This window comes from Helianthus annuus, chromosome 3 (genome assembly GCF_002127325.2).
Source record: "Helianthus annuus cultivar XRQ/B chromosome 3, HanXRQr2.0-SUNRISE, whole genome shotgun sequence".
NCBI classification, from domain to species: Eukaryota; Viridiplantae; Streptophyta; class Magnoliopsida; order Asterales; family Asteraceae; genus Helianthus; species Helianthus annuus.
The window spans coordinates 81652994-81666140 of record NC_035435.2 but is presented as its reverse complement, the minus strand read 5'-3'; the positions used below and the strand labels follow the sequence as shown (position 1 = coordinate 81666140).

General features: G+C 35.1%; 1 protein-coding gene across 1 annotated transcript; it reads left to right on the top strand.

Annotated features, from left to right (window-relative positions):
- Positions 1 to 2168: 2168 nt before the first annotated feature.
- On the top strand, positions 2169 to 7010 carry LOC110929355 (cyclic nucleotide-gated ion channel 2). Its single transcript, XM_022172507.2, has 6 exons — positions 2169 to 2919; positions 4192 to 4407; positions 5197 to 5628; positions 5734 to 5970; positions 6271 to 6357; positions 6430 to 7010. The coding sequence occupies exons 1-6, from the start codon at positions 2272 to 2274 to the stop codon at positions 6916 to 6918; spliced, it is 2109 nt and encodes a 702-aa protein (XP_022028199.1). The 5' UTR covers positions 2169 to 2271; the 3' UTR covers positions 6919 to 7010.
- Positions 7011 to 13147: the final 6137 nt, after the last annotated feature.

The following is a 13147-nucleotide window of genomic DNA, read 5'->3' as shown; positions in this document are numbered from 1 at the left end:
TACTTGTGATCTAATGTGCATAATCTACAAAGATGGGCTCCATCTATGCAAACAAAAACAAAAGGAATTAAAAGTACCGTAACATAAAATGAAGATTTTTTCTGTCATATTTTATTTTATTAAAACTGCCTAATATGTATACTTAGATATATCTTATAAAAACTTAAAATTAACCACAACAAACTTCCTAAATAAAGGGTGGAAAATCTAAAATTAAACCCTAATGCACTTCTATAGCTACTACTATAAATATAGCAGGACACTCCTATATCTATTGCTAAACAAAGTTAAAAAAATGGATCCAGATCTGAATTCAATTGTTGCGAAAGGTCAGTTTTGTTATATCGCAGTAGTGAATATTTTTTTCTTTTATTTACTTTTATGTGAATGTTAACTTATTTGATTTTTCTGATTCAGTTGCATGATGAACATGCCAATTTAAACAACACATTTGTCGAACAAGCTTCTAAGGTATTGATTTTGCTGGTTTTTAAGTATTATTTTTGCGTATATCTTTCATATTAACATGTTCGTTATGTTATTATATGTGTGTTTTATTGCAGGATGATGGTGATAAAAGTATTAATATTACTTCTTATGGTGCAATGTTTAGTCCATACAAGTTTAATCTTCAATGTGAATTTAGTGAAGATGTAATTTTAAGGTTTATTTAATCTTTTATTTTAACTTTTGTATTTAATTTTTGACATTCATAGGGATCGGAAGTTTGAGACTCAAAAGAAGAGATCCAAGAGACTCTCTTAATGGAAATGGAGTGAGATTATTAATTTAGACGATTCTGGGGACAATGACAAAGAAGAGAAATTATAAGATACTGCTGATTCAAGCACAAACCAAAAAACCCGATTAAAAATACGTTGAGTGTCAATTCAGAAGCGGAACAGATTTCATGCAGTCTAATATGAAATCTATCAAGTGTTTTTATATATTTTTTTTTCATTTTCAGTTGTTATGTTTGACCTAGACGTATGAATAAAGTTTATTTTATATTTGAACTTTATCTTTGGTGTTAATATAATACAGTTATTAACCATACTAATAAAGTTCAAAATAAAGTTAATATCCTAAATTTACAAGTCAACTGAACTTATATAAGTTAATATCCTAAAGTTGCAATAAATAGATATTGCAGTTAGATATAGTCAAGCTGGAATTATAAAATATTGCAGTTTTTTTTGGATATTAATCTAATAATTTGCATTTCTTAATTAAAAAGTAATAAAGTAATAAACTTTAAAGTTAAACTCAAAAACTGAATTTACTATGATATAAAGTTAATAAAAAATTAATTATTTTATAAACATTTTTATAAAAAGTAATATAAATAAAATACTCCAGAAATTTACAATTTTTACTAGATAAATTCTAAACTAGGTTGCAAATTTTTAGGAATTATAAGTTCAACTATATTGTTATAGATAATATTAGTCAATTCTAAAAGAATTATTTACCAACTTGACTAGATACATAGTAGTATATTGTGTTGCATATTTTTAGGGATTATTAGTTAAAAGTAGACTCATATAGATAAGATTAGTTAGGAACTAAAAATTTGAACTTAATATGATATAAAGTTAATAAAGATATAAAGTCTTATCATCCTATTTTTTTTATAAAAACAGTTATTGAAATTTTATAAAAAATGAAAATTTTTTATATTTGTAAAAAACCGAAATTTAACAATTTAAGTTAAAACTCTAAAACGTACTTACGAGTCAAATACTATTTTTTATTTTTATAAAAACGAAAATTTTAAACTTAAAGTTTATTGGATGAGTACTATGTGGATATTTAGAAAAAGTTATGAACTTTAAAGAATAAAATTATACTTTATAATTTAACCAATAAAATAAACAAACTTTCCAATTATAACAACTTATCTTTTATTTTTTGTCTTTTGATTATTAATTTTTATAAAAAAAACATTATTTTTTGTCTTTTGATTATTAATTTTTATAAAAAAACAAAACTTTTACGTATGTGTAAACTTATGACATATATCCACCACAATAATGTTATCATAAATATTATACGAATAAAAAAAACTATCAGAAACGAGTGTCACAATGCAAAGTGTCGCCCCCGCCGCATCGCGCGGGCACCCTGCTAGTTTATATTTATATTGAATGAATTTATAAGTCGGCAATTCTTTCAAACTCATCAACAATTATAACACACTTATTCCTCCTTTATATCATCTTATCATATCACCACCCCTCCCATGGTTACCCTTCCCGGCAACTCTCACAAATGTCTTCATTCTTCCGACTATTCCGTCACCGGAGTAACGCTTCTGATAGTGCTGACGAGCCCGAAGACGATGGTCCCGTCTCGTACTCAACCGAGTGTTACGCCTGCACCCAAGTAGGCGTCCCCGTCTTCCACTCCACCAGCTGTGACAATGTTAATCAACCCGAATGGGAAGCCTCCGCAGGCTCTTCCCTTGTCCCCATTCGCGACCGACCCGGTTCCAAAATTATCCGCACCCGTTCCTCCAAAGACGGCCGGAGACGCCGGCCGTCCGGGTTCCTGAGCCGGGTGTACGACCCGCGGAGCAAACGGGTGCAGAGATGGAACCGGTTTTTTTTACTGGCTCGCGGGATGGCGTTGGCGGTAGACCCGCTGTTCTTTTACACGCTGTCCATCGGGCGCGGGGGTACGCCGTGCCTTTACATGGACGGCGCCCTGGCGGCCGTGGTGGCGGTGGTCAGGACGTTAGTGGACGCCATACATCTTGTGCACATGTGGTTACAGTTTCGGATGGCTTACGTGTCACGTGAGTCGCTTGTGGTTGGGTGTGGTAAACTCGTGTGGGACCCACAGGCTATTGCTTCTCACTATGTGCGGTCAGTAAAAGGCTTCTGGTACGACGCATTCGTCATACTTCCGATCCCACAGGTAATTAATCATATTTACCAGTAGTTACAGTGGCAGTAGATCTACATTCTACACTGTGTAGGAGTGTAAACATGCTACCGGAGATTGGTTTGTTAAAAGCTTGAACTGAGGGGAGCTTAAATAAGCTCGAATCCGACATTGAAAATAAAGTTGTTTTAAAAACGAGTGTGAGCTTCACCTATCAAGCTTTGAGTTGAATTGTAAGTCTAAATGAGCGTTATTTACCAAACATAAGAATAGAATTATATACATATAGATTAACAAATAAATAATAAACAAGTCAAGTCTGATCTTGAAGAACACTAACATGCAAAGCACGGAGTTAAAAAAATAGAACTCAAAATATGCCGAGCTAGATTTCTTGTAAATAAAAAAGCCAAAATTAAGCTTAAAGAAGCTCGAGCTCAAGTCGCCCCATTTACAAATCTACTTTGGTTATGGACGGTCAGCAGAGTCCTTGACAGTTTTGTTCGGTAGTTCTGGGTTTTTGAGTGGGTCTTAGCTATTTTTTTAATTTGGTTTTAAACAAGTTTATTTCATAACTGAACTTATTAATATTGTTAAGACTTTAAATGAGCATAAAAAAATTAGTAAATATTTAACTTACTAGGTGACTGGAAGGGATTAACTATTTTTTTTTGGTATGTTATCTTTACTCTTAATATATTGGGACACCCCAAGTGGTTACTCTTAATATATGTAATTAAGAAAAAAAGATATAATTTGGTGATTTGTCAAACAAAAATGTTGTTTATGGCAACCAATATTAGTCATTATGTTCTATATAATTAGGTAGAATAAAACTGATAAGAATGAAAAGAAACATACAAATATGTAAATTGAGATTGGTATAATATATTTTGTCATGTTAGGCTTAGGCCCATTGCGTGAACCTACCATATGCATCATCTCTTATTATGTCTTGTCTCTGTTTGCCTTGCTGTAACTAATTTGAGCTATCGATGAGGATCAATTATTTCTCATTTAAATCGTAAATTAAATTTATTTTGTTTAAATATTAAAAAATAGTTCAGGTATTTTTTCTTAACTTTACAATATATATTTATTATATTATCTATATATTAATAAACAATTATCTATATATTAATAAACAAATCCAATGAATAGTGTTTTTATTCTTATAATAATAATATATAGCTTTTTTAACATTTTTATTATTCTTATATTATATATTATCGGTTTTCTCAGTTGGTTTGCTGTTTTCAGTGATTCGGGTGTTCTGCTGACCCCCTAATACTTGCATTATTTCAGGTTGTATTTTGGTTAGTAGTGCCACGATTGATACGCGAAGAGCGAATAAAGGCAATCATGACGACCCTCGTACTCGTTTTCATCTTCCAATTCCTGCCCAAAGTCTACCACTCGATCTCGCTAATGAGAAGAATGGGCAAAGTCACAGGCTACATCTTTGGCACCATTTGGTGGGGTTTCGCCCTTAATCTCATCGCCTACTTCATCGCTTCTCACGTAAGTGAGCACTAAAATATATCGTTCCTCTATATATATATATGCAAGTGGTTATAAGAGCATTCTCATCCAAACCATCAAAATATGTGAGGGGTAGTTTTTATATTATAAAGGAGTTAAATACCATTTTAGTCCCTGTGGTTTGGTTCATTTTGCCAGTTTAGTCAAAGGTTTCATTTTTAACCTGTGGGTCCAAAAAGGTTTCACTGTTGCCATTTTAGTCCACTGGGTTAACTTCATCCGTTTTTTCTGTTAACGAGAAGACCAATTTGGTCATTTTGTATGTAATTCTATTAACTAAAAGGGCAATTCAGCCATATAAAATGACCGAATTGGCCTTCTCGTTAACAGAAAAAACGGATGAAGTTAACCCAGTGGACTAAAATGGCAACTGTGAAACCTTTTTGGACCCAAGGGTTAAAAATGAAACCTTTGGACTAAATTGGCAAAATGACCCAAACCACAGGGACTAAAATGGCATTTAACCCTATTATAAAGGGTATAAAAAATGGTTGTGAGTGGAGGAGAGAGAAAATGTTACTGTTCAGCTGTATATTTGGGGGGACACTGTTCACCCGGTATAATTTTTTTAATATATATTGAAAGTGGTTGTGAGTGAAGGAGAGAGAAAAATGTAATGATAATATTATTTAATTGAAAAGTAGAGAGAAAAAGTATTTGTTTTTAGTGAAAATATATTGATATAGGAGTTGTTTTTTAGTGGAATGTATGTGTAATTTGATGGATTGGATGAGAATGCTCTAATTGTCAAATTTTGTATTGTCACAGGTTGCTGGTGGTTGTTGGTATGTTTTGGCGATACAACGGGTCGTTTCATGTCTAAAGCATCAATGTAACAAGAAAAATGCGTGTAATCTAGCATTGTCTTGTGCCGATGAGGTTTGCTACCAATTTTTGTTACCCGAGGGGGTGTTTGGTGATCGTTGTGCTGGAAACTCAACCACGAGTTTGGTTAGAAAGCCGTTGTGTTTGGATGTAAATGGCCCGTATCACTATGGCATTTACCGATGGGCTCTTCCGGTTATTTCTAGCAACTCGCTCACCGTCAAGATTCTTTATCCCATCTTTTGGGGTCTTATGAGCCTTAGTACCTTTGGAAATGATCTTGAGCCCACAAGTCATTGGGTTGAAGTGATCTTTAGTATATGTGTCGTGTTAAGTGGATTGATGCTATTCACGTTATTAATTGGTAATATTCAGGTAAACATCTCTCTTTGATCTTGTAGGTTTCCAACCCAATTCGCAACTCTACATGTTGCTTGCTATATAATACTAACTAACACCGTTAGTTTTGCCAAAATGAAGGTGTTCTTGCATGCGGTTATGGCAAAAAAGAGGAAAATGCAACTAAGATGTCGCGATATGGAGTGGTGGATGAAGAGGAGACAACTACCGTCACTTCTTAGACAAAGAGTTCGTCATTACGAACGCCAAAATTGGGCGTTGATGGGAGGTGAGGATGAGATGGAGTTGATTAAAGACTTTCCCGAAGGCCTTAGACGCGATATCAAGCGTTTTCTATGCCTAGAGCTCATTCGAATGGTAATTCAGTTACTTATAAATGAGTTAAACATGTTGAAACTCGTTAAAGTTGATTTTGAATGGGTTAATTTAAATTATGGTCTATTTTTATTTTTTCCTAATTACATGGTATAGTTTTTTGAATCATCAACCATATACTATCTCAAATATTTACAATAAGAAGATGATAATAAAATGTGTATGGGTCAACTCAACCCGATCCGACCCATTTTAAAAACAGCCTTTTACCTGTTTTTACGAGTACTCATTATGCTTTTCGGAGGCCTAGTTGATGTTGCTAATCTCGGCTTTTCCTTTTAGGTACCATTCTTTCATAACTTAGATGATTTGATACTTGACAACATATGTGATCGAGTTAAACCGCTAGTATTCTCAAAGGACGAAAAGGTATCATGTCATGTTGTTAAGTGTAATATAAACCATCTATTTGTTTCCTAATTCAAGTTTATCGAATTGTAGATCATACGCGAAGGTGATCCGGTTCAAAGAATGGTGTTTATAGTTCAAGGACGCGTAAAAAGCGGCCAAAACCTAAGTAAAGGAGTTGTTGCAACGAGTATTTTGGACCCGGGAGGCTACCTAGGAGACGAGCTTCTATCATGGTGCCTCCGAAGGCCATTTATAAACCGGCTTCCAGCATCTTCGGCTACTTTTACATGTATGGAACCCACAGAAGCTTTTGGGCTAGATGCTAACAATCTTCGTTACGTGACCGATCATTTTCGGTACAAATTTGCCAACGAAAGGTTGAAACGAACCGTGAGATATCATTCAGCCAATTGGCGGACATGGGCTGCGGTGAATATACAAATAGGGTGGAGGCGGTACATGGCGAGGATGCGACGGTCAGTGAATCAGGTGACAGATGAGAATGGTGGCAGCAACCGTATGCTCCGGCAATATGCTGCCATTTTCATGTCAATAAGGCCTCATGATCATCTTGAATAGAGTACATTTGTTATTCTTGAAACACCATTGTTTGTGCTTCATTTTGGTATTCATATTATAAATTAAGAAATGGTGGAAATGCTGGAGTAAAATGATCCGAAGCACATATTCATATATGATTCTATGGGGGTATAATCACATACTCATAGCTCATAGACATTATATATCGACTTTTTGACAAACAAGCCCAATGACAGCCGGGCTAAAGCCCAACAGCAACCAAACCTCTAAAATTAAAAATTAGAATAACAAAATATATATATAGAGAAATGTTCAAATGAAAACTATTAGTTATTGTGAAAACTCGAAAACTACTAAAAAAACATACCCAATTTTTTTTTTTTTTTTTTTGCATACCAATTTTCGTAGGTTTATGTATATAAAAAAAATCAAAAAAAAAAAAATTGTAGTGCACATGTGTAATACTACACATGTGTATGTGTATACACATGTGTAGTATTACACATGTGCACTACAAAAAAAATATTTTTTTTTTGAAAAAAAGTTTTTTTATATATAAAAACCTGCGATTTTTATAAAAAAAATTGGAAAAAAAAAATTGTGTGTTTTTTAGGATTTTTTTAGTTAGTTTTCGAGTTTTCATAATAAAAGTGGTTTTCATTTGAACCATCCCCTATATATATATATATATATATATATATATATATATATATATATGCATATATTTTCAACACCTTGTATGGGTAACTCACTAGTCATTATAAAATTAAATGTCTGGTTGGTCCCTGTGCCTTGCAAAAATTGCAGAGTTGGTTCCAAGACTTTAATAATTACAGAGTTGGTCTTAATAGTTGTAATTTTTAAACTCGGGAGTTCCTTATCACTTAACTCGGTTAAATTTATCAGTTAAGGGTACGTAAAATGACTAGATTACCCCTAAGGTTAAAAATAAAATGACTTCAAAAAAGTAAAAATAAAAAATAAAACAAGGGCCCACCCATCCATCATCTTCTTCTTGCATCTCTCTGTTCTCTCTTAACAACCCTACCACCCAATCAAAACTCATGATAACCAACAACCACAACCCTCAACTTCCGGCCGGAAAAACAAAGTGGGTAGTTAGGTACAAGCAGAAGTGGGTTTTCGGACAAGGCAGGTCGCAGGTATAAGCAGAAGTGGGTTGTCGGACAAGGCAGGTCGGAAAACCGACGTGGGTCGTCGGACCACCACACCAGCCATCTCCTCCTTCAACCTCCATCGCGACCCTCACCCTAAACCACCGCCCCATCACCACAAAGCCTACCTGCCACTGTCACTTCCTTCAACCTCCACTGTACGCCCTCCGACCAACCAATAACCACAACCCCCACACACTCACTGGAAAAACGAACCTGCAAACTGTCACACCCTCAAATTCCACATGCGGAGTTTTACCGCGAGGCGCGTGACATGCCAGGATCAAGCTACTAATCATGTTGAACTATTCAAATAATTTGGAAAATGTTTAACTACCACCTTCAACATGAATAGTGATAACAGTTTCGATGTTTGAGAACATTAGTTTAAGTTAACAGCGGAAGCAAAAATATAAAATCCAGACATAATCGAAAACCCAATAGTTTTTTAGCATGAATAATGAAAATACGGTTTAAATAAATCACGACACTCTCCAAGCTGCTAGTTCCCATGTGCAATGTACTTAACATCTTGCAAAGCATGCTAAAATGTATCAACAAAAAGTTAGCGATTCACAATTTTCGTTCAACGAAAAGTAAGTTCCAAATGCAATGTTTTAAAGGCATGTCATGGGTAGCTAACACACTGTTAAGCAACTAAACATGTGATACCGAATACTAACGTAGTAACTTTTTATGCCCTCCACATCAATGTCTATCCGCATTGATACAATAGTTAAGGTCAAAAGTTCACGCCCGGCTCCCCGCACGGTGTGAGGTTTTGTCAAACCTAATAGCGCTATCAGTTAATACCCCGTTTGCCAACCCGACAATGAATCAGTATAAGTAGTAGGGACTTTCCAGATAGATGTTCCGTTTAGTCCACTACAGACATGAAATTCAACTTGAGTATTTTAGTTATCATATTCCAAAACATGAATCTCACCTTAGATTTGCTCGACTAGAATTTAGTGACTAGAGTTAAGACTTAAGAGTGGTCAACCACGTTCAGAAATGATTGTGAAAGCTTGAAAGGAACAAGAGAATTTGAGAGCTAAGCAGAACCCTTCACCGTTCAGAGAAAAGAATAACATCGCAGAAACTGTTTGCAATCTAGGGTTTGCATGAAAATATATATAGGAACTTGAGTCGGTGGCTTGGATTCCGAGTTTGTATAAGGGGTATAAAGGATTCCGAGTTTATGTTTAGACAATATTAAGAGGAGATGAAATTTAGATTCCAATTTTATTGAATTACGACGAATCAAACACACTCTTAGAAAAAAAGAGTGAGATACTATTCATGCCACTTCAGAAATCGTATAATAACTAGTTTATTTTTTTTCACGTTGCAGCGGTACATTATTGCGGGCATTCGATCGGTATCAATTGTGTTCGTTACAGTATCGGTACGATATATGCACTCGGTAGAGAAAGCAACATGCATCTTACATCGAACCATAAAAATGAACACCAATATCGATGTTGTTCGAACAGTATCAGAGGGTCAAATCGAGAGGTTCAAATCGTTATGGTATTGGTATGAATATTCATTTATTGTCGTAGACAAAGTTGTATAAATGAAAAGTTATCGAAACCAAAAATCATAAAAATAAATACAGGTACCATATAGTAGTGATAAAGTGTGAGCTATCGAAAGTAAAAACAATTAAAATAAATAATGGTAACAAACTGATGTTATTCGGTCCGTTTCAATTTAGTTCATTACGGTAGCGGCACGATATCCGTTATCAAACAAGAAAGAATCAAATTAAATAATAAATAAAATAATTTTAATATAATATATAATTATTTTGGTTCATTACTATTCGTTTGAATTCATATGTGTAATAATAATAACGAGAACTGCGACCCGCCGCAATGGGCGGGGATTCTTTAGTTATAACTAAGTCGATCTAGGACCCGAATGTTCTGTTAAGCCTATCAAACGGGAAAAAATAGATGATGTAAAAACGTTCACTACACACGCACGCACGTTGCGTCGTGTTAAACTTGCAAAATTAAGGTCGAAACGTAAAAACGTTAAATCAAAGACGGACGTTGCGATGTGTTGAGTCACAAAATTTAGAACCAAGCATAAAACGAAAAAAATGCAGAAAATGAAAGCTATAAAGGACCAAGTTCAAATAAAAAAAGTTGTGAGAATAGATTACAAAAGATAAAAAGTTTTGGATTAAAAGTAAAAAAACAAATAGTTTTGGGTTAAAAGTAATTTATGAATACTTTTGGGTGAAATGTAAAAAAAATCATTTTTTTGGAAAACCCTCAAAGCCAAGGTTACAACAACCATATACATAACCATTTTTTCTTTGAGAAACCCCCAAAGCACACCCCGCGTTGCGGCGGGGAGTAAAACGGTATCAGATAGTACTAATGCCACACAATTGGCATCGAGCACCAACACTGACTCGACCTAGGATCTGCGCGTTGCGACGAACCTGTCAAACATGGAAAATAGAGGTAAAAACGTTGAACCACACATGCACGTTGTGTCGTGTTAACTTGCAAAATTTGAAACAAAACATAAAAAAGTTGAACCACAGTCGTATGTTGCGTCGTATTAACTCAAAAAATTTAGAACTATACGTAAAACAAAAATTTGCGAAAGATGAAAGTATAAGTGACAAAAGTTGTGAAATTAAATTGCAAATAATGAAAAGTTTTGGGTTAAAGTTAAAAAACAAATTATGTAGGGTTAAAATTGAAAAAGGTAAAAACCTTTGGATTAAAAGTAAAAAAATCAAGTTTTTTTTTTTTTTTTTTTTGAAAAAGTCTCAAAGCACAAGGTACAAGTTATATTGCATATTTTTGTTACTTATTTATAGTAATAATAATAATAATAGTAATAATAATAATAATAATAATAATAATAATAATATAATGTTTTATGAAAAGTTTTGATGAAAAAAGAGTGGAATACTATTCATTCCCCTTAACAAATAACATTATATCAATATATTAATGGGATTCTTGCGCGCTTCGCTACAGGCCTTTGATCATTATCGGTCTGTTTCATTACAGTATCAATATGATATCGGTACTCGTCATAGCCATCGTTGCCAATCGACACATTTTTTTACAACAATTGAAAACCCATAAAAACGAATACTCGTACCCGTACTAGTGTTGTTTGGTCGGTATCGGTCCGTTACAATATCGGTATCATACAAACAATCGATATAGCTTACGACACCAAAAATCACTTTATTGCGAATATTACTTTGTGTTCAATGAATTTTATACCGCCACGTTAAGAATTTTATAAAAAACGAATATGGTATCGTTACCGATGTTGTTCGGTCGGTATATGTTCGGTTTGTAATGCTAAAAAATCAACTATATATGACCTGTTTGAATACCGATGTTTTTGGTTGGTATATGTATCACACCCTAATCGATGGCGGAATCATCGGGGCGCGACACTAGGCGAATTAGATTGCTCAAGAGAATCCATAACAACTATTTAGTGACAATATTTAAAGCGTTCATTATCCCATACTAATAAACAATACATCAATAAACAGCCATACAGATTTTCATGTTCTCTCAAACAATACAAATCCGACAACCTAGATTTATTGTGAGTTTCTAGACTTCCTAGCTTGATTTCGAGATAGCCTGCGATTATCCTGCAACATACGTTAAAGCGACGTCAATACGAAAAGTATTGGCGAGTATACAGGTTTGTCATGGTAAATAAAGTAGATAAAAGTGCTGCGAATTTTCCACATACATCAATGAGACACACAACATATACACTACAAAACAAATACTACCAGCTAAGTCACTCGATGCTAGCTAAGGTGGGACGTCACGAGAAAAAGTCCTAGCACATATGTATCAAGCATCACGTGTAAATATGTACGACAGTAATTCGCATGTGATAATAGCTCTGATAAGTGCGTTTTAGATATGAACGTATGTTACACCCCAAAGTGTGTTTAAAGCGTTAAAAGGGCTCAGGTATACTCACAGTAGGTGTTTAACAAGTAAACACAACTTGATTGGATTGTGTAAGAGCGAGTCTGAGCTAGCCTGATCACAAAGCGATAGCCTAAGCGTTGATTAACGTGTAACAGTTCGTCGAGTGCGATGTTGAATCGGATGGTGGTTCAATCGGATTACTCATCTGGACGGATGGTCATCCAGACGGATGACCGTTCGGTCGGATGGTCATTCGATTGGAAAAGTGTATTTGTGAAATATTGGACTTTTGAAGTTTTCGTTGTAGTATAAGTAGAGTCATTCGACCGGATGGTCATCCAGGCGGATGGCCGTTCGATCGGATGGCAATTCGTTTCAGTGGAAAGTTACCAAGAATTAAGTCTCCTGTCCGGATAGTCATTCGATTGGATGGTCATCCGATTGGATAACTATTTGGTTGGAAACTGACATTCCTTGGATTTTGCAAAAATTGATTAAGTGTTGAGATTCCAAGTCACTTGGTCGTATAGCCGTTCGATCGGATGGTCGTTCGATCGGATGGCTATTCGATCGAGCAACTCTTTGTTTGAAAACTCTGTAAAATCAGTTAAGTTAAAAAGTTTGCGGTTGACGGAGACGGCATGACGGCGTGTTAAACAACGGAAATCACATCAAGTCCCACACGTCCGATCGGACGGGAATCACCCCAGCTCGATCAGACTCGACTGTTCTTGACAAAATTTCATATTCAACCCGTGAATCGGTCATCTCTTCGGTAGGAATCCGTTCTCAGTCCGGTTCTCCACTAGAGAATGGGTGGAGAGTCTGAACGAGCTTAGGTTCCATCGGTTTTGCATAGAAGAGTGTAAAAGAGTTGAAATCATGTAGAAACCCTTTAGATCTGGACCGTTCTTGATGAGATGAGGTCACACTTCAATGTTCATAAGAACCCGAGGTGACGTCACCCTAAAACAGCCTAAATCCAGTGATTTCACGGTGAAAATGTATGATTCGACGAAGAGGATGATGAGAAAGTGTGTGCTGATGATAGAAGTGCAAGATTTAGGATGAAATACTTACGGAATAGCGAGGAATCGAGAGAAAAGTGCTTGAGAGCGTGCTTGGTCGGATGAGGCTGTCACATCAATG

What these genes read in the sequence shown, in the direction of transcription:
- LOC110929355 (XM_022172507.2), top strand. Translation starts at nt 2,272, where the DNA reads ATGTCTTCATTCTTCCGACTATTCCGTCACCGGAGTAACGCTTCTGAT. An exon ending in GCCTAGAGCTCATTCGAATG is followed by an intron (nt 5,971 to 6,270) that starts GTAATTCAGTTA and finishes TTTTCCTTTTAG; the next exon opens with GTACCATTCTTTCATAACTT. An exon ending in TATTCTCAAAGGACGAAAAG is followed by an intron (nt 6,358 to 6,429) that starts GTATCATGTCAT and finishes ATCGAATTGTAG; the next exon opens with ATCATACGCGAAGGTGATCC.